The 20,418-nt window shown below is 36.2% G+C and overlaps 10 protein-coding genes across 10 annotated transcripts; 3 read left to right on the top strand and 7 right to left on the bottom strand. All coding sequences in view use genetic code 12, as the record gives it.

Moving 5' to 3' along the window:
* Window positions 1-226: 226 nt before the first annotated feature.
* Window positions 227-562, top strand: SNC2 (Vesicle membrane receptor protein (v-SNARE); the record flags this gene model as incomplete). Its single annotated transcript, XM_006687017.1, has 1 exon — window positions 227-562. The coding sequence occupies one exon, from the start codon at window positions 227-229 to the stop codon at window positions 560-562; it is 336 nt and encodes a 111-aa protein (XP_006687080.1).
* A 216-nt stretch (window positions 563-778) lies between these two features.
* On the bottom strand, window positions 779-1,282 carry GCV3 (glycine cleavage system H-protein subunit; the record flags this gene model as incomplete). Its single annotated transcript, XM_006687342.2, has 1 exon — window positions 779-1,282. One exon carries the CDS (start codon window positions 1,280-1,282, stop codon window positions 779-781), a length of 504 nt encoding a protein of 167 aa, XP_006687405.1.
* Window positions 1,283-1,443: 161 nt separating this feature from the next.
* PSN45_004440 (uncharacterized protein) lies at window positions 1,444-3,138 on the bottom strand (the record flags this gene model as incomplete). Its single annotated transcript, XM_006687018.2, has 1 exon — window positions 1,444-3,138. The coding sequence occupies one exon, from the start codon at window positions 3,136-3,138 to the stop codon at window positions 1,444-1,446; it is 1,695 nt and encodes a 564-aa protein (XP_006687081.1).
* A 492-nt stretch (window positions 3,139-3,630) lies between these two features.
* Window positions 3,631-5,097, bottom strand: PSN45_004439 (uncharacterized protein; the record flags this gene model as incomplete). Its single annotated transcript, XM_006687019.1, has 1 exon — window positions 3,631-5,097. The coding sequence occupies one exon, from the start codon at window positions 5,095-5,097 to the stop codon at window positions 3,631-3,633; it is 1,467 nt and encodes a 488-aa protein (XP_006687082.1).
* A 284-nt stretch (window positions 5,098-5,381) lies between these two features.
* On the bottom strand, window positions 5,382-7,984 carry PSN45_004438 (uncharacterized protein; the record flags this gene model as incomplete). The annotated part of the gene is made up of 2 exons (XM_006687020.2): window positions 5,382-6,842; window positions 6,938-7,984. The coding sequence occupies 2 exons, from the start codon at window positions 7,982-7,984 to the stop codon at window positions 5,382-5,384; spliced, it is 2,508 nt and encodes an 835-aa protein (XP_006687083.2).
* A 125-nt stretch (window positions 7,985-8,109) lies between these two features.
* On the bottom strand, window positions 8,110-9,843 carry ERG11 (Lanosterol 14-alpha-demethylase; the record flags this gene model as incomplete). The annotated part of the gene is made up of 2 exons (XM_066158295.1): window positions 8,110-8,117; window positions 8,262-9,843. The coding sequence occupies 2 exons, from the start codon at window positions 9,841-9,843 to the stop codon at window positions 8,110-8,112; spliced, it is 1,590 nt and encodes a 529-aa protein (XP_066014392.1).
* Window positions 9,844-10,192: 349 nt separating this feature from the next.
* PSN45_004436 (uncharacterized protein) lies at window positions 10,193-11,254 on the bottom strand (the record flags this gene model as incomplete). The annotated part of the gene is made up of 1 exon (XM_006687345.2): window positions 10,193-11,254. The coding sequence occupies one exon, from the start codon at window positions 11,252-11,254 to the stop codon at window positions 10,193-10,195; it is 1,062 nt and encodes a 353-aa protein (XP_006687408.1).
* A 543-nt stretch (window positions 11,255-11,797) lies between these two features.
* Window positions 11,798-13,024, top strand: RMT2 (Arginine N-methyltransferase 2; the record flags this gene model as incomplete). Its single annotated transcript, XM_006687348.1, has 1 exon — window positions 11,798-13,024. One exon carries the CDS (start codon window positions 11,798-11,800, stop codon window positions 13,022-13,024), a length of 1,227 nt encoding a protein of 408 aa, XP_006687411.1.
* Window positions 13,025-13,140: 116 nt separating this feature from the next.
* On the top strand, window positions 13,141-14,538 carry MAS2 (Mitochondrial-processing peptidase subunit alpha; the record flags this gene model as incomplete). Its single annotated transcript, XM_006687350.1, has 1 exon — window positions 13,141-14,538. The coding sequence occupies one exon, from the start codon at window positions 13,141-13,143 to the stop codon at window positions 14,536-14,538; it is 1,398 nt and encodes a 465-aa protein (XP_006687413.1).
* Window positions 14,539-14,589: 51 nt separating this feature from the next.
* Window positions 14,590-20,205, bottom strand: MYO1_2 (class II myosin; the record flags this gene model as incomplete). The annotated part of the gene is made up of 1 exon (XM_066158294.1): window positions 14,590-20,205. One exon carries the CDS (start codon window positions 20,203-20,205, stop codon window positions 14,590-14,592), a length of 5,616 nt encoding a protein of 1,871 aa, XP_066014391.1.
* Window positions 20,206-20,418: the final 213 nt, after the last annotated feature.

The following is a 20,418-nucleotide window of genomic DNA, read 5'->3' as shown; positions in this document are numbered from 1 at the left end:
CAAGAATCAGTACATGTATATAGATATATAGATATACAAATTATTTAGACACTATGTTTATCTTTTATTCTCGACTAATCTAGTGAATACTTAGCTCCTCTGTTTCCTGTTTGCTACAAGATCACACCAATCTGTACTTTCGTTCGCACCCTCATTTTCAGACAGACTTAAAAATCGATTTTTCTTCTTGTACAAGTCAACTTTGAACACTTAAGTTACAATTGAAATGTCTTCGTCAGTTCCTTACGATCCATATATCCCTAGTCAGACCACTGGAGATCAATCAAACTCCAGAACTGCCGCCATACAGGCCCAAATTGATGATACTGTTGGTATCATGAGGGACAACATCAATAAGGTGGCAGAAAGAGGAGAGAGGTTAGATTCGATTGAAAACAAAACTGACAATTTAGCCATTAGTGCCCAAGGGTTTAGAAGGGGTGCTAATAGAGTCAGAAAGGATATGTGGTGGAAAGACATGAAGATGAGAATGTGTTTAATTTTGGGAGTCATCATTGTGTTGGTTGTCATAATTGTTCCCATTGCCGTTCATTTTAGCTAATTGCAAAATAATAACTTCGTCACTTACTTATCAGTACTTTGTACACTGCGTCTGTTTATAACCATAATGTTATAAGGGTTTATAAAGGTATGTTTATATAATAAAAAAAGAATATATGTAATGAATTATATCATGAGTGGCTTTCTCTAATCATTGTATTTGGAGATAGCTATCTCATTGTATATATGATAAATAACTTGAGTAAGATGAATATATTTAAGCCTCGTGTAAAGATGATTCGTATTCTTCTTCAGACAACAATTCAACACCTTCTAAACTTGGATCGTTCAATTTGACTTGGATGATCCAACCTTCGCCCATTGGATCTTCATTGATCAACTGTGGGTTTGATTCCAAAACATCATTGATAGCAACGACTTCTCCCCCCACTGGTAAATAGATTTCACTGGCGCTCTTGACTGATTCAACACTTCCAATAGATTCACCAGCTTCAAATTTATCACCCACTTCTGGAAGTTCAATGAAGGTGGCATCCCCTAAAGCTTCACTAGCGTATTTAGTAATTCCTAAAAATCCAGTATCATCTTCGTGAAGGGCCAACCATTCGTGTTCGCTTGTGAATTTCACTGCTTTAGGGCCCTCTTGGAGGTACTTGAAGACAAACAGTTCGGTATTTATCTTATGATTGGTACTGTTCATTCTAACGAATTGACCCACAGGTCTTGCGATGAATCTGTTAAGTTGTGTGAATCTGAACATTGTGTTACGGCTATAATGAAGATATCTAGTATTTTAATAGATTTGAGGGAAAATGGTCCTCTTAAAAAGCGAGCAGCAATTTTTGACTCTGGGTGCGACCGGATGCGGTTTCAGAGTCGGATCAGAGTCCGATGCTGCAAATAGACTATGAACAATGTTTATTACTTGAACCCCCCAAAGTCTAGAGGCTTCAAAGTGAACCCCAGGTAATCAGAAAGTTCGTTGAAAGATTCCATGAAACTTTCATGAAATTCTGTGGCTTTCTTATACTCCTTGTGCAACCTATTAACTTTATCAATTTTTAAACACTGCATGTCTTGCTCTATTGTTGGAATACTTAGAAATGGAGGTAGCTTGCAAGTATCCTTTGGAATCCACAAATTGATGCCAGCTCTATAGATATATCCTTTCTTTGAATGAGCGAACGGATCGAAATATTTGTTCGTCAAGAGAGTCATATAATTGGCTGGTAAGTAAGCAACTTGATTTTCAAACATGACTGGTATCATGGATGAAAAATCATCGAAGTTGTATACTTCAAGGTTCTTGGTATTGAGCAAACCCTCTCTTGAGTCTTTGAACCTTTTGATGTAATTTTCAATTCTTCTGGAATCGCCTTCTTCCAAACTTTGGAAGACTGGCTTTTGTTGGTAATTGTACAACCTTTCGTATTGAAAGGTGCTCACTCCAATGATGTTCAAAAACAAACCAGTTTCAAGATCGATTAACCTTATGTCCACCAAATTTTCCTTGTTGTTACGGTCTCTCATTTTGAAGTATGGAGAAATATCCAAGAACATTTCACTTTTGATTCCCTTATCGATATCACTATAATCAAAGATAATAGACTGATTAAGTCCTTGATCCACTAATTTCAAGATATCCTTCATAGTGATTTGGAAGCTGAAATCATCTTCAAAAGGTAAATGTAATCCGTTCATGTGCCAGCCAATTAGATTGTTATCAGTTAGCCAAGATGGAATTTCCAACTTAGAACACAAATTTAGCCACCCTCTTATTAATCTGGAAATTTTGGCATTTTTCAAGTCAAGGTCTTTTTCCAATACATTTGTTGCGTTGAAAAACCTCCAGTCTAAGTTAAACGCACCAGTATAGTCAATTAAGTAGGCTTCGCCGAAATACTTCCGTGCCCTTTTAGTGTCTTTGTACTTATAATGAAGCTCTTTGACTTTACTTTCTTCTGAGAAAGTTTCCAAGTTTTTCTTGTAATTGAAATCGTCATAGTTAAGGGAGATGACTGGCTTCGGACTCAAATCTTGATTGAAAGAAGTCAATTTTGAAGCAGCTGATTTCAAATTTACCAGCTTCAATGACATGAACTTTGTTTCAGTTTTTACAGGAAATTTGACGTAATTGTCATGGAATAGGTATAATAGATTCGAAGGGTTAGGAAACGATTTGTAAAGGTGAATCTTGCCAAAGATCTTTCTGGACATATCATCAATGTACATATTGACATTTTGTTGTAGGGATATGGGAACCAACTTATTATCGGGTTGATCCCTGCAATTGAAGAAACTCCTTGGACCTTTTTGAATTCGATTAGCAAACTCTTCACAATTCAATGGCAGGATTAACTTTTTATGACTGGCGAAGAAATGATTCAAATCTAAAAACTGGATCCAGCTGAAATCAACAGGAGTATCTGTGGTATGATACAGTAATATGTTGGCGGAGTACTTATCAATTGCATTGATAAGCTGGGGTTCATATATCTTAGAAGTAGTCCCCAAGAATGAGTATAGCAAAGCTAACACAACAGAAACGACGAATAATTGTGTGTAGCTGATACCCAATCTCTTCAACTTGATGCTTATTCTCTGGGTAGCCAACATCGTCTCCGTCAATTGGGGGATAGAGGATACAAGCTTTTGAGGACAATTTTTTAAAAGATACGGCCCTGAAAACTTAAATTTCAGGTGGGGATTTCTCGCTAAAGGGTCTAGGTAATAAATTTACGAGAATTAGATCTAGGATATTGCTATTGGGTATACATGTTGGAACGTATGTATACTTGTTACATATAGTCTAGAGTTGGTTCTAATTAAACGCCAGCACCATTTATATTTGGACAACTGTATGGCCAATGTGGAGACTGAAAAGAGTGGAAACAGGTCCTTGAGGTTAGAAGAAGGCTTTGATATGTTGTATGCTTATTTTGTGCATGTCGCTAAATTCCGTTAATTTTATAAAATCTGCAAGTTTGTCTAATTTTCAGAACACTTTAAAACCATATCTGAATGTAATAAGAAGAGTACCTCTACAAGGGTATGGATCTCATCGTTAGCGATCGTGAGGTTGCCCAATACTTTTTATCCTTGAAAACTTTAAGGTCTCATTAACAGTTGAGCTTTTTTCTTCAACCTCATTTCCATTCTGTACTTTTCAAAAGCCATCTTTTCAGCTTTTGAGTCCTTTGAACCCATAGTTCCCCGGTTCGATTCATCAGAAGGCCTTGTGCCTGGAGAACTCGTTCTTGATCTCATTGACTCTCCGGAAGTTCTGCCATTGTAACTTAAAGATATGTTTAAGTCTGGATTAAGCTTTGCATTAATTTTCATCCCACACTCATATAGTTCCAAATCGTTATCCTTTACGCTTAACAATCTGTTAGCATCAGTAAAAATGTCGTGGATGAATGTTACATAACTTTTTTTCCCAGTTCCAAACTTGATCGGGTAATGCAAGAGTAGTGAAAGGCATTCACTGAAATCACATACTATCAAATCAGATTTAACGTTGATCAATAGGACAATAATCAAGAAGTTCAAGAGAGCCGGAACTCTGCTACCTTCTATAGTGATTAGCTTATCCCAAAGCATATTTGTGACTGCCAAGTCATTGCCCAATTCCCTTGACAATATGAGCCGAAAGTATCGAATGCACCATAATTGAGATTCTAATTTTAACTTGGAAATTAAGTTGTAGTGGATTAACTGATCTACTTTCATCAAGGACTTATTGAAAGACTGTATTGAGTTCATAAGAGTGTACTCATTCTCATAAAAATGGGATATAATCGAAGTATTAACCATAAACTTGTTGAAAACAGTGAATAGATCATGACACAAGTATTTGACATCAAACAAACTCAAAATTCTTATATCTTCCGAGCAGAATGTGTTAGTGTTAGGGATGCTCACTGAATCCTTCCTAAAATTGATGTAGATTAGGCCTAGAATTTCATGGAAGCCTTGCTTATATCCAATCCTAGGATTACATTTAGCCCACACGTACAATATTTCGATAATCTGTTGCTTGTAGAACCGGTTGTTAAAATATTCTTCGCCAGGAAAGAGTCTATCAATGTCCAATATTATGGTTCTCAAGAGTTCCAGATCGTCATCATGTTCAAGGTGATTGAAGTTCAGTTCGCTGCTATTTTCACCCAATGGATCATCACTTGTTTGGACTTGAACCAATGCAAGTTTGGACTTCTTAACGCTAGCCCCGTTAAGTTTCTTCTTTCTTCGTAAACTTGAATTTCTACCAAGCTCCACTGGATTATAGTAGGTATTGTCGGCTTCTAATTTATACCATGGTATCGTCATATCGTCATCTTGAATTAGTTTATGGTACACCCTTCGCGTGTCGTTCAACTTATTCTGCCATAGTTGGATGTTCAAACTCTCCGTAATATATACGGTTTTCCACAATAGAGATCGTAAGAACTTGGAGCTGCTAGGAATATATTCGTTATCAACTACTGCTCGCTTCAAGTGGTCGAGGCTTTTATATTTATCCAATGTTAGCAAGGTCTTTGAGATGATAATATTCTCTTGTAATTGGGACATCGCGTTAATTTATAAATCACAATATATGGATAGCTGGCATTAACAGATTGTTGTACGTGGATGATTGTCAATAATGATTTGTGCTTCGTGAAATTCTTTTTTGGTGTAAACACAAATATATGCTCAATTTGAGTGAAGGAACTAAAATCAGCTGCGAGCTTGTAAATTCTTCAGGAAGTCAGTTTTTAGTTGATCGATAATATACGTTGCAGTTGTATTTGGACAAACATGTCCAAAATAAATGGAGGCGTTTCTTTATTTTAGACTATTTATTTTGAAATATTTTAGAAGGAGCTCCGGTTTGAGCCTCCCACGGATAATGAAAACTGTAAGCCATCTTTCACTCCAAGCTGATCTACGTTATTTATCTTCTTGCTCAAGTAATATCCTAAATCGAAATGAGCCCAATTATTGAAGTATTTCAATCCAAAACCCACCGATGTACTCAAAGAACTATCGTCGAGTAAATTATCAGACACATTTCCTGCTATACCATTCACGTATAATCTCAAAGGATTGGCTTCATTATTCTGATTATGTTTTGGTGAATATAAGAAGTGAGGTAATTTGAGGAATAATGAAGAATCCAATTTGTAGAATTGATTACCCCCATTTGCGTTAATTGAATTCTTGGAATAGCCTTTGAAGGACTTGCTTCCTCCCAAGTAAAATCTATCGGAGACATGAACCGGCGAAAGCTCCTCAAGTAAAGGGTTGTATATGGATCCAAAGCTGTTGGATATTTTCAAGGTTAAGTAGTTATTAGCAAATGTTTTGAAGATATTGCTGGTAAATGACGACTTGCAAAAGTATCCAGAATCACTGCTGGGATCGTTCAATTGTTGATTGGAACTCAATTCATTAGAAAGAAGAAAGTTGAAGCCATTAACAGGAAAGTTGTTTGTTGCACTATTGAGGAAACTCAAATTGGAGTAACTCAATTCGTTTATAATTGAAGACTTTATGTTGTCACCGGCAAATAGTTTCACATCATCTATTGTTGAATCATCCATATCATGTAATTTCCTTTTCAATATAGATAAACCAGTTAAGAAATGAAGATTTCTAGAGGTGTTATTATACTGCAAACCAATAACACCTCCCAATGAGTTTTCACTACTTTTTTGCCAAATCTTATTGTTTTGATTTGTGTTGAATAAGTCAATCACGAACTTGAACCTTGGATTTGTCAAGTTAGATATCAATTTTCCGTTAGTGACTAAATGTTGATTTGGTTTGTATGGGTTATAATCTACTCCAACGTTTATCAATTCGGCATTTGAGTTGAAGTTGTTGTTAAGATAATGTAAATTGACATTCAAAGGAGTGTCATTATCCAAGTTTAAGAAGTATTCTCCAATATTCAAATTAATAGACTTAACATCAAACTTGACTTTGGTTGGAATTGGTTTATCAGTTTTGCTGTTGTAATTTTTAACATTGGAGGGGATACCGGAAGTAAAATCAGTCGAAAAACTCACTCCAATGTCCGTAAATACCTCAGTATCCTTCAACTTGTTATATGACGCTTCAACATTCGAAACCAATTTGCCAAAGGTGTAATCACTGGTCTCGAGCAATGGTGATAACAATTTTTTGAAAAATACATTGGAGAAAGTCTCACCTCCTACCACTTCAACCGAGGATAAGTAAATTGGTTGAGAAGAAGACTTATCCAAAATATCCTGAGCTATGATCTTGGTCTGCAAGTCCACATGATTGATACTTATATTTTCCATGATTGTCTCTAAATGAATTACTGAAATTCTATTGGAGAGGGTATATTCGCGAACCTTAAGAATGCAAATCGAAGTCTAAATATGTTCTAATGTCTACTTACCGTGGCACCATCATAAGCTAAATCCAACAACTTCCATTGACAATTGACATTGCTGGATTTGAAAACATCAATGATGGTTTCAGCTATGGTGTTAAAATTTTCCGTGGCTAAACATAATATCGTAGGTCCTGCTCCAGATAAACAGATTCCACAAACACCAGGGACTGATGACGGAGTGATATTCTGTAACACTTCGGTCAAACCTGGAATTAAACTGGCTCTATATGGTTGATGAACCTTGTCTTTCATGGAGTTGTAAATCAATTTACTATTTGGGGGATCTTGTCCCAAGCAGCTAGTTAACACAGCCAATCTCTGCAAGTTGAAGACAATATCAGATCTAGTATACGAATCTGGCAATACTGCTCTAGCATCATCAGTTTTAACCTCAAACTGTGGAATTATTGCCACACACTTGATCTTATGGTTCCAGTTGTATTTCAAGTATTCCCCGATATCTTTGGGAGGAGCAGTGGATACGATTTTTTCTTCTGGAGTACTATCCTTTGGCAATATGTATTCCAATGGAACAGACTTATCATTCGTTTCTTTTGTGGTTAACTCATTCAAATAAGAGCCAACGAATCCACCCAACATGGCAGCAGCGATGTTATCTGGATGTCTTTCAATCAACAAACAGTAGTCCAATAGTCTGATCTTATCAAAACCCAACTGGCAAATCTCATTACCCAACATTACACCTCCAACAATAGCTGCTCCCGATGATCCCAATCCTCTTCCTAAAGGTATTGGATTTTTAACGTGGATGTGAGTTCCCATGGGAAATTTTTCAAAACCGTTACATCTCATTACGTACAATGCCGTCTGAGTTACAAGATTCTTACCAGTGTCTAAAGGAACTCCCTCCTTGCCTTCTCCCTCGTAGCTTAACCTTCCATGGAATGAATCTTCTGAGGTGTCAACACTAGGGTCTATTCTAACATCTATTTCCAAATATAAGTTTAAACCAATCCCCAAAACATCAAAACCAGGTCCAATATTGGCAGAAGAGGCGGGAACTTTGAGAGTGAAGGGGCTGGGGACCATGCTATTTTTTTGTGTGTTTGATTTCACAACAACGAACGAATGTCTTTTGATGAAAATTTCGAGCTCTTGAACCACTTGATGATTCACACTCACTCGCAAGAAAATTGCAAACCGCACCATTTCTTTTAAGAAGCTGTTAATAACAGGACTATATTGAATAGACCCCCAAGAGCGTGTAGTATTTCTACATTTAAGGAATTGTAATATTTTTCTGAGAGCCATGTATACGTAGATCTATTATATTTGTTCACTAGCCCATTCAAAGTTTACAACACACAACCTTCTCTCTTTTCCCAGATGATATTTGAATCTTCTTCAATGGGTAAAGTGACCATGGAAGCCCAGTCAATATCTGGGAGCTTACCAGCCAATTTCCACTTGAAATTGTAAACATATGTTGATAAAATGACGCCCAATTGAACGTAGGCAAATTGTTCTCCAATACATCTGTGTCTACCACCACCAAATGGTAAATAAGGAGATGAAACACCCTTGGAAATGGCACCAAATCCGTAATCAACAGTCTTCTCATCTCCCTTACCACTTGAAGCGTTACTAGTTTCCCATCTATGAGGGTCGAAAGTGTCTGCAAAAGCAAAGAATCTTTCACTAGTTTGAGCGTACCCTGGAGAAACCAACACATGATGGCCCTTTGGGACAACATATTTTGAGTCTGGAACTCTAACAGGATTTTTAACTTTTCTGAAAATAGAATGTAATGGCATATGCATTCTTAAAGTTTCCTTTATGACGCTATTATGCAAAGATAACTTTGACAAGTCTTCGTAACTCAAGTCGAAGAAATCACCACCTTTTTCGTTCAATAGTTCAGTTAATTCTTTGTATAATTGTTCCTGCAACTCAGGGTTTTCTCCCAAATGTAATAAGAACCAAGATGATGTAGAAGCACTGGTATGTTGACCACCCATTAACACGCCAATCAATAAATTAGCGATTTCTTGGTCAGTCATACTAACCCCATCTTTGTAAGTAGAGTGAGCCATCAAGGAGTCAATCAAATCTCTCTTAGGATCAATGTCACCAGTTGATCTTCTTTTGTTGATCAAAGACATGTAAGCACTGGAAATCTTTTGTTGAGCCGAGTCTCTCTTCCAGTACTGAGGCAAAGGTAAATGAGGAAACACAAAGTTAATCGGAGTGAACCCCTTGTCCAAGTCTGAATAAAGTTGAGCGAATGATGCATCAAATTTCTTTCTCATCTCATCACCACAAAGACACCTGGAGGCAGTGAAAATGGTAATTTCTGGCTGTATTTTCATGACATTAACTTGTCCACTGTTTTTATCCATGTTGAGATGATCCTTGAAGTATCCAAGAACTTCTTCTCTGATCTTTGGAACATAAGTCTTGAATGAATCGATGGTCAAAGCAAACTTAGCAAACTTCTTTTGCTCCATTAATTTGGAGTTAGGACAATCGTAAATAACACCTTTACCAAAAACAGGAGTAGTCAAATGTTTATAGGCATCTTCTGCGGAAACATCATTAACCTTTGCATTGAATACAAATTCATGACCCTTTGGACCAAGATAAACCGTCATCACCTTACCCAACAACATGAAAGCGAACACATCGCCGTATTTTTTTCTGCAATTTTCGAAGAAGTCATAAGGTTGCATTCCATAAGGAACAGCAGAACCAAACCATGGAATCCAGTGAAACACCAAAGGAGCTCTATCAGTTCTCAAAGAACAATAAAGCTGCCATAACAAATTATAGACAAAAGGTATCAAAAGAACAATAGAAATCTTGTAGCTTAAACTTAAGCCCAAAAATATATTCAAGTTCTTGGTAATGGCCTCATTAGCATAGTCCAACGTAGAGTTCATTGATGTCATTGTATAGAAAACAAAAAAAGCAAAGATAGACTAACTGTAATGAAATTAATGCTCGTTAAGATGTCAAGGACTCAGCCAAAATTTATATTATCTCGTATAGAATCGCGCAAACGAGAACGGGCCATTTAGGAATGAGGTGATAATAATACGATTCAAAATAAGCTAATTATACGACTAAAAGTAGGGAATATTTTGCACCAGTTAGGTCTCATGTAAATATGATACTTCTCGTTGGTCGGTTCAGTACAATATTCAATAAATAGCCTTCCTCAAGTCATTTCATGTGTATTATTTCTACCTAAATAAGGGAAGTGGCTATCATTAAGCATCACAGAGTTATTATGAAGTATTACAATTTGTCCAAGGGTATTCCCAACAATCTAGCCTTCTCAAGTAACTCGTGGTTCTTTTCTCTCATTCTGTCGTTTTTCAACTCGAGAAATCTGATGTACTCCACGGACTTACTTAAAATCACTCCTTTGTTCAACTTTCTAGCAGGCTCTAAACCTTCCAAATCTGGCGATTCGTCAGATGACAGATAGTAGTGTTCATCAAACTCATCATTATCCATGTGGTCTGGATTCTTGGTTTTCCTTTTAGTTGCCACCCGTAACGTAGGGACAGAATTCAGTAATGCATTGAATTTATCATTAATCTTGTTCCTATATCTTTGTTCGATAACATTATGAGAAGAACGCAATCTGGGCCTGTAAGACTTAGTCATAGAGCCATATCCTAATCCTTCACCCCCACTTTTTTGGACAAGTGGCCTCGAGTCTCTTCTTCGACTGAAATCATCAGTGGGCGTATTGGAATGCTGACGGTCAAGAGTGTTGATGTTATCAAAGTTATCACAGAATCCATCGGGTAAATCCAAGTTTGGAGACATTAATTCATCATCTGAGGATTCGTTTTTTATCTGTATGGGAATTCTGTAATTAGAGGAACTTGGAACAGATTCAAAATTACTTTCTAAAGCAGGAGCTGATGCTTGCCTTGGAAAAAAAATATCTTCCTGCTTCAAAGGAGGATCCATATCGGAAGTATTATTGGTAGAGTTACTGGAGGCTCTGTTAGTTGAGGTGGTGCTGGCATTATTGGTAAGCTTGCTACTGGGATTATAGCTGCGCTTAGAAAGGTCATTATCATCATTCATATTAAGGTTCATTGTAGATTGGGGATCGAGGTCATCCAGAAAATCTATTTCTTGGTTTAGGCCAAAGTCAAAGTCGATGGGAAGTCGAGAATACGTGGAGTTCATCGGATCTTGTTGATCCATAAGGGCAATATCATCAGTGGGGGAATTCAATGTTTCAGTCATATTTTTTGATTCGGGCCTAGAAGTATCCAGCTTCTCTCTTTCCACTAAAGACGTCAAAAAAGCATTATAATCGTTCAACTTGAATGCCATGATCAAAAAAATATATGAGCTCAATTTCTGAAGGTGGTCTTTGCTTATGGGTTTTGTTGTTGTGTCTGGGAAATTGGAAATGCAAAAAAAATGATTCTGACAAGAAAGTGAAAGTTTTAAGTATTCGGGTCAGGTTCTAAAACTACAAAACAGTTAAACTCATCCGTGTAAAATAACAATTAAATTCTATTGGTAAAGGTTGACTTTTGGGCAATCGTATGATTTTTGCATCCATGAAAACCTCATGATTCATAGGAAATTCAATTTGCAGGACCTGGATACAGGATATTAAAATCTGCTGAGCTCTGCCTATATGTATGGCACGTAGGCCAAATATTCGGGATGCGAGATGCAGCCACGTATTGAAGTTGTTACATTACAGTTATTTACACACAACCTTTCGGGTGGTCTCCTAGTCCGGAGTAATTTAAGAGTAGACTTTGGGATAGCCCCATCGCGCGTGTCTGCCTGAGAGCTAATCATCTCATCTCCAAAAAAAAGTTCTGACCCAATATCGTATAGCCATACAAAGATTCCTACTAAATGAGCGACTTGCACGACTTGTGCCGCTTTATTTCAAGGCCAGTAACTAATCAGTATATAACCCAGCTAAAAGCATACCTAAAAAGTGGTATTCCTTCTACTTATACCGTCGAAGAAGCTTATAATTATACAAATGGTATTGAAGAGGAACCCACCACCACCACCACACCTTTGCATATTATTTGTCAAAATATTCCAACGAATGGGACTGAAGAGGAATTGTTGGTCGTTAGTGAAATGATCTCAGTTTTATTTGAGTACGGGGCTGGTTGGTCTTTCACAGATATCAATAATGAAACTCCAGGGTGCATATTGATCAAGAGAAACATGAAGGATTCTGTTGCTTTTAACCAAATTGTCGAAGCAGGAGTTCGAGCCGAGTTAATTTTGAGGAAAGTCAATGACAATATCGAATTCATCGAAGCTCTGGATGAAGAGGAAGTGCCTGAGCTCGTAGAACTGGAAGAACAAACGGAAAATGCACAAGAAGATATTTCACAAATAAAAGGAAATACTCTAGAGGTAGATCCACAGTCCACAAACTTGGATCCAGCAGAACACCAAGAGACGTACCTCAATACCAAATTACAGTACAAAGATGATGCACTTGTTACTTCTAATAAAGATGGAGTAATGATGTCTTGGGAGCATAACTTGATGCAAATGGGTTGTAATTCTTTGTTCAAAAATAGAGAAGATGATCCGGAAGAGGAAATGGTTGTCTTGAATATCGGATTCGGGATGGGTATTATTGATACAATGATCCAAGACAAAAAGCCTTTTAAGCACTACATCTGTGAACCTCATCCTGATGTGTTGGAAAAACTCAAGAAGGATGGCTGGTACCAAAAGCCAAATGTAGTAATCCTTGAAGGAAGATGGCAAGACAAAGTAGCAGAGCTCCTTTCCGAAGGCGTTTTCTTCAACGGAATATACTATGACACATATTCGGAACATTATAGTGATATGTTGGAACTTTTTGACTTAATTGTGGGCTTATTGAAACCTCAAGGGATATTCTCGTTTTTCAACGGACTAGGTGCGGACAGGCAAGTGATTTACGAAGTTTACAAGAAGCTCGTAGAGATTGATTTGAGTAATTATGGATTGCAAATTTCTTTCACAGACATAAACTTGCCCACTTTAGAAGTGTGGGATGATATCAAGAGAAGCTACTGGAACTGTCCTGTTTATTATCACCCTGAAGTTAAATTCGTGGACCTATAGTTTTCATATATGTCATATAATTCATAGAAGACCTCAAGTAATTTTAAAATGGAATCTAAATTGTGCGCGATGCTCACGCAAACATAATTGTTTGCCAAAAACTATTTCTAAGAACGATGCTCAGAAGATACTTGAGTACTCTGAGGTCACACTTTAATGATGTTGTCCATGGCAACCCTAGCATCAATCTATCAACATTACCAAATGGTTTGAGAGTAATTACAGACTCAACTCCTGGTCATTTTAGTGCTTTGGGGGCGTACATCGATGCTGGTTCCAAATTTGAAGATCCATCCAAGCCGGGTATAAGTCATCTAATGGATAGATTAGCATGGAGAAGTACCGAAAAATACACTGGAACAGAAATGATGAACGCCTTGTCGAACTTAGGGGGTAATTATATGTGTTCAGCTCAGCGTGAGTCGATGATTTACCAGGCTTCCGTATTCAATAAAGATGTCGATAAAATGTTTGATTGTATCAGTCAAACCATTTTGGAGCCAAAGTTTACCGATAAAGAGTTCTTGGAAACTTTATCCACAATTGATTTCGAAACCAGCGTAATGGTACACAAACCAGACATCGTGTTACCAGAGCTCTTGCACAAGGTTGCGTATCCAGATAACACCTTAGGATTACCGCTATACTGTCCGGTTGAGAGAATCCCTTACATTCTGAAAGATGAGGTTCTAAACTATCACAAGAGCTTTTATCAACCCCAAAATATAGTTGTGTCTATGATCGGTGTCGAACATGCGCACGCTATTAAATTAGTGGAATCAACTTTTGGGCACTTGACTAAAGGTCCAGCTCATCAGGTTCCCAAACCAAAATATGTTGGTGGAGAAATACACATTCCTTTCCAGCCACCACTATTTTCGAATTTGCCTGAGTTGTACCACATGCAGATCGGATTTGAGACTACAGGTCTCTTGAATGACGAATTGTATAGTTTGGCTGTGTTACAGAAGCTTCTTGGCGGTGGTTCATCATTCTCTGCTGGAGGCCCTGGTAAAGGTATGTTTTCTAGGTTGTATACCAGGGTTTTGAACCAATATGCATTCATTGAAAACTGTACCTCTTTCAACCATTCTTACGTTGGATCTGGATTGTTCGGTATTAATATTTCTGCATCACCTAATGCTGCTCATGTTATGCCACAAATTATTGGCTTTGAATTCAGTTCCTTACTAGAGCCTAATGCAATCTCAGATTCAGAGTTCAACAGAGCTAAAAATCAATTGATTTCAACCTTGTTATATAATGTTGAAAGTAAGTTGGCTGCTTTAGAAGATTTGGGTAGACAAATTCAATGTCAAAATAAATTAGTTAGCATTGATGAAATGATAGAGAAAATCAATGCATTGACGATTAAGGACTTAACGAAAGTGGTGGAAAAGTTAATAAGTTCCAATCCTTCCGTTGTTTTACAAGGTGACCGTGAGGCGTTTGGGAATTTGGACGATGTCTTCAAACACTTTGGGCTTAATCAAAAGCGGTCGAAGTGGTTTTGATCTATTTATCTCTTGTAAATAATCTTAGTCTTATACACTGTACAAAATTATCTAAGAAATGCCTAGTTTGGCCCTAAGCTCTAATACTTCTTTCTCTAACATCAAGTTGTTCTCTTTCATCTCCAAGCTATCACGTTCAAAAGTTTTAATTTTGAGATCCTTTTCAAAGCTTTCTGTTTGTAGTATATCCAAGGAGCTCTTGAAATGATTTATTTTATTTTTGAGATCGAAGTTTTCATCATTGTACTTCTTGACAAGTTTCGAATCGTTTTCAAATCTGATTTTGAGTCCTTTAACTTCTTGCTCGTAGTTGTATGCAATCTTGTTTAACTTGTAGTTTTCGGTATTGGACAGGTCTAATTTATCGTTCAATTCATCCAATTTATTTTCCCAATACTTAATTTGTTCATCATTGTACAATTTGTTCTCCAAATTACTAACCTTTTGTTTCAATTCATTGTTGATCCTAATTAACGCATCATTTTCTTGAGAAACCACCAAATTTTCTTTCTTCAACTTGGAGTAATTTTCCACATCTTCAGAAGTGGACGACTTGGATTGATTTAGTTCCAGCTGAATCTCCAGTGATTCCAATCGTTGGACTTCAAGATGTTCTCTCAAGATTTTCATATCCGACTGCAATGAAGAAATCTCAAACTTCTTTTCGTCCAAATTTTGGCTTAAAATCATTTGTTCTTCCTCCATCTTATCTTTCACTTCGAGTAAATCATCTCTTTGTAAGGTAATATCATTGATGAGCTCCTTCAAATTGACAACTTGTTTGTTGAGGTTACCAATCTTTCTTTCGTTAATGATTTTTTCGTTCTCCAAGACTCTGAGCTTTTTGTTTAATTCATCTTGCTTAACCTCCAACTCATCAACTCTGTCCAATTGAACTTCAAAATCCCTTTCTAAATTAGATTTTCGTTTCAACAATGTCTCGTTGTCAATCAATAATTGCTTGTTCTCTTTGATCAATTTCGACTCATTCTCTAACTTGAAGCTTAATTCGTTATTCAAATTATGGATCTCAGATTTCAAGTTTCCATGGATTTCTTTGTTTTCATAAATTTGCTTATTGTAAGCTATCTTATCGTTAATATCTTTCAACTCCTCCTTCAATTTGGCAATTTGGTGATCTCTGTCTTTGATTTCGTTGTTCAACTTCGTCTTTTCCTTATTCAAATCCTTAATTAAGATTGCACAGGCTTTCAATTCTTCCTTGATTAATTTGAATTCGGTTTTGATCTCATTCAACTCTTTAGTAGCGTTTTCTTCATGTCTTTTTGAGATGCTCACTGCATTTTCGGCCAATTCAAGCTTCTTGAAATACTCGTCACTTCTCTTTTTGTACAAGTCGACACTTTTGGTCATATCCTCGTTTCTTGACTTCAAGTTTTCTTGTTTGACTTTCAATTGGGCTAACTCATTTTCATAGTTTTCGATGGAGGTTTTGTGCTGGTCTCTCTTTATTTGATACAATTCATCTTCGCTTTCCCTTAATAAAGACTTCAACCTTAAAATTTCCAGCTTGGAATTTGTTAACTCATCTCTTGTACTCTTGAGTGTTTTAGTGACGTCACTGTAGATTCTAACAAAGTCTTGGTTAGCATTTTCCAAGGTTTTATTAATCAAAGAAGATCTCCCAAAGCTTTCAGATTTGGTCAATTTAGTTGGAGTAGTGTTTGGAGAAACTGCTTCAAACAAATTCGAGAATTTGGTCTCCAATTCGCTGATACGAAGCTGACTTTCTCTGTACCTTTTTTCGAAGTCAATTGAAGAATTTAAACCTCTTGTGTTTTGAAGTTTATTGAGTTTCTTCTGTAGTTCGATTGCATAATTCTCAGCCCGAGTGCTATTCGTTTCCTCCTGCTCTAACTTAATCTTGAGGTCATCAATTTGTCTCAACAAGAACTTATTACCCTCACTGGTAGGATCCTCACCAACATTGAGAGACTTCCTTGTTAGCTTGTTGGGAGAGCTATATGGACTAACGTTGTTCTGGAGTTTAACTTTCAAAATCGAAATTTCCTCAGTCAACTTCTTGTTTTCGAATTTTTCAGTTCTTAAATTAGCATTGATTTCATTCAACTTGAGTTTCAAGGTCGAGTAGTCCTGCATTACCTGCTGGAAATTTTGTTGCATAGGTGGTGGCCGATTCTCTTTTTCTTTTTCTATTTCTTTCTTATGGGATTCAAGCTGGGTAACCTTATCATTAAGTTCAATGATTTTGTAAGAGTATTCTTTGATCTTGATACCATTAACCTCATTGAATTTCTTGGATTCATTCAACTGACCCGTAAGTGATTTGATAGACTCTAGGTTTTTGAGTTCCTTAAGCTTGTAATCATTTATCTCTTGCTTAAGAGCATTCAACGAGTCGATATTGCTTTGTAGTGATTTAGCGTGTCCAAGTGATTCTTTCAAATCATTCTTAGCTGAGAGTATTTCAACGTTGGATTTATTGAGGTTGTTAATCAATTCCTCGTTGTCTTTTCTTAATTTGTTTAGAGCTGTACTCAACTTGGAGATTTCCCCCTTATCTCGTGTTGAACTGGTTTTATGTTTGGAGATCACAGCACTTAATTCTTCGATTTTGGAGTCGTTATTAGTCTTACTGTTACCGAAGGACTTAACCAATTCAGTATGCTTGTCATTCAAATCTTTATGTGTTCTCAATAAGGTTTCAAATTTGGAAGCAAGTGTAGATTTGTCCAGCTTGACAGAGGATATTTCCTCTTTGATAGCTTTGTTCAGGTCACCCAACTTCTGTAGCTTGGTTTGTTGAATCTTCAAAATATCAATTGACTTTTCATGATTAGCTTTTTCAGTTTCCAATTCATGCTTAAAATGCTTACTTGACTCATAGCTTTCTTTCAAACTTTCGTGCTCTTTTAACATTTGTGTGAATTGTCTTTCTAGTTCTTTGTGTTTCACTTCCAAGTCCTTCAAACTTTCCATTATCTTAGATTTCTCTGTGGCCAAAGAAGAATTCTGACCCTCTATGTCCTTCAAAGACACTTCTAACTCCTTCAATTTCTTCGAGGATGCCTTTTCATCTTTTTTCAAAGACTTAATTAACTCATCTTTTTCTTTGATGCTCTTGAAATTTTCATCATATTTAGATTGCAAGCTAGTTAAAGTTCCATTTAACCTTTCATGTTCAACTTCGTAGTTCTTGTTCAATTTTTCTGCATCCTTCAATTTTAACTTAATATCCTTGAGGTTGTTATTAATTTCCTTAGAATTCATCAATTTTATTGAATCTTCAAGTAGTGGCTTTACTTGGATGAACAAGTTATACCATAAATTACCTTGAGTAGGGCTCAGCTTAAAATCATGGATGAGCTTGAAATTCTTTGCAATTACTTGACCGTTTTGGATCTTTTCAATCTCATTTTTGAAAAACTTCCTTGATATATTTCCTCTGATTACAGATTGGAGTTTGGTTAATATAGATTTGATGGACAAATCCCTCAACTCCTCAAGGTTTCCAAGAACTCCATTCTTAAAGAATATTTTCGTAATTCCTATTTTGTAAGTCTCATGATTCAAATCTATGTGTTTCAAAATCAATTCACAATTGGTCTTGAAATTCTTGGTAAAAATCCCTTTGGGGTTCAACACAGAATATCGCCCAAAGAAATCTTCGAAAACCATCTTGTTAGGATAACCTGCTCTAGTGATTCTGATCCCCTCCAAAACACCATTGCATCTCAATTGATTTAAAACCAAATTCTTGTCAAACTTGTTTGGTTTTTTCTCCAAGTTGGGTAATATGCATCTTACAAAATGAGGTTCAGTATTGTTCAAGTCTTCCATCAAATCATTCAACTGCTTCTTGTATTTGTTTGAAAGAGATTTCTTGTTTTTGCTGGAACTTCCACCATTTAAAAGCTTCATAGAGGTTTTGATGAAATCATTTGAGCAACTTGACAATAAGTTTATCAATGGATCACTGATAGGATCGTTGTTCTTATTCAACCAATTCTCAACATTATATTCAACCTCTCCAGCATAGTGGTTTATTATAAATCCATTCTTGAATTTATTTGGTTTGAATTTAGGGTTCTTCTTGAAGTTTGACAATAGTCTGTCCAAGAACTGATTATCACTGGACTTCGGCATTAAACATTCCTCATCTAAGACTTTGAAAACCCCAAACTCGGGAGATTTCTGGTTTTCAATCAAATCAATCGTGGGCTGCAAATCTTTGCCGAAATCTATATAGTCCCATTTGATATCTTCTTTCAAATATTCACTTTGTTCTAAAATGAAAGAGTGGTGATTGAAAAATTGTTGCAACTTTTCATTGGTATAATTGATGCACAATTGTTCAAAAGAATTGATCTTAAAAATTTCAAATCCAGCAATGTCCAATACACCAATAAAGTTAAAATCATTCAAATTCAGATAGGGTTTGTTATCCAATTTCAAACTTTCATTGATCTTAGTAATTATGAAGTTGAAAATCACTTCATATAAAAATTTGGACAAGGAATCGATCAAAAACTTAACCTCCTGTGGTTTCTTAGATTTTGAAATGAATTCTCTACCCGCTTTGACTTTCGGTCTTAATAAATTGGTTTCAAAAGTTGACTTGTCTACCTTCAATAATAATAGAACTTCATCAATTGGGGAATCTTTATGAAAATTGGCTTGTTCACTTTTCCAGCTAGAGAAATCAAGATTACCCAAGTGTAAGATCAATGCCAAAACTTGGAAGATATTTTCAATTTCATCTTCGTGTAACCCGATGATTCTGAAACTTTCCAAAAGACAATCAAATTCCTCTTCATCATTTAGATATTGATCGTGTGTAACATCATAGTCAGAGCCATCATCACTGTTGTTACTAAGGTATTTGTAATCTTTAAGATTAGAAGTCAACTTGAATTTTGGCAAGTTTTTATAAGCCTTCAAAAACTGATAGAATATATGATAATTTCTTTCACCATTTTGTTGATTTATGACCCTTGATTTCTCCAACAAATAGTAATCAATATTAGCCCCTTTAAGGGTAGTGTTATTGAAATAAATTTTAATGAACTTACCAAACCGGGAGGAATTATTATTCTTGATTGTCTTTGAGTTACCGAAACTTTCCATAATAGGATTTGTTTGCAAGATCTTCTCATCAATTGAATCATTTGAAGAAATAGATGACAAGTATTGGATAATCTTCTTCGTGTTTTCTGTTTTACCAGCACCTGATTCTCCTGTGACCAAAATAGATTGATCCTTTTTGTTTTGGACTAAATTGTTATGAGTCGACTTAGCAATCGAGTAAATATGTGGTTTAGAGAAATCTATCATCTCAGTGTTATAAATCGGCAACAGTTTGTACGGATTAATAGCCACCAAGAAAAGACCACTATAAGTATAAATCAAATTATCCATGTATCTCAAATACAAGTTATAGATAACCGAAGGTTCATTCAAATGGGTTAACTCGGCCATATCATTGCACTTATTGAACTTGGAGGGATTGCAAGGATTTAGTTCTTTTGTATCCAACAATTTCGATGCCTCTTTATTGTTTTCCTTGTAGTTAACTTTGCATAGATTGTTCTCCAAATAATCGACGATGTAACCTCTAGTGAACACCTCATCTTCATCCGGAATCCACACCCAATTCTTGGAGTTAAAGTCTTCATCTTCAGCCATTTCAAATGAATAATTCTTCAGACTGTGATCTTATTCTTTTTCAACGTCAGTATTGTTTTAAAAGGTATTGGTTCCCAACTTCTGGTGGTAAAGTAGACGAGAGCGATGCACAACGTAAACAAAGGGGGTTTAGTTGGATTTGTAAACAATTAAAGGACAAGTACGGTAGTTTTGTTTTCTGGGTTCTTCAAAACTCCCTGAAATACTATGTAC

Source organism: Yamadazyma tenuis, chromosome 6 (genome assembly GCF_029203305.1).
Source record: "Yamadazyma tenuis chromosome 6, complete sequence".
NCBI lineage: Eukaryota > Fungi > Ascomycota > Pichiomycetes > Serinales > Debaryomycetaceae > Yamadazyma > Yamadazyma tenuis.
This window is presented reverse-complemented; position numbering and strand designations above follow the sequence as displayed.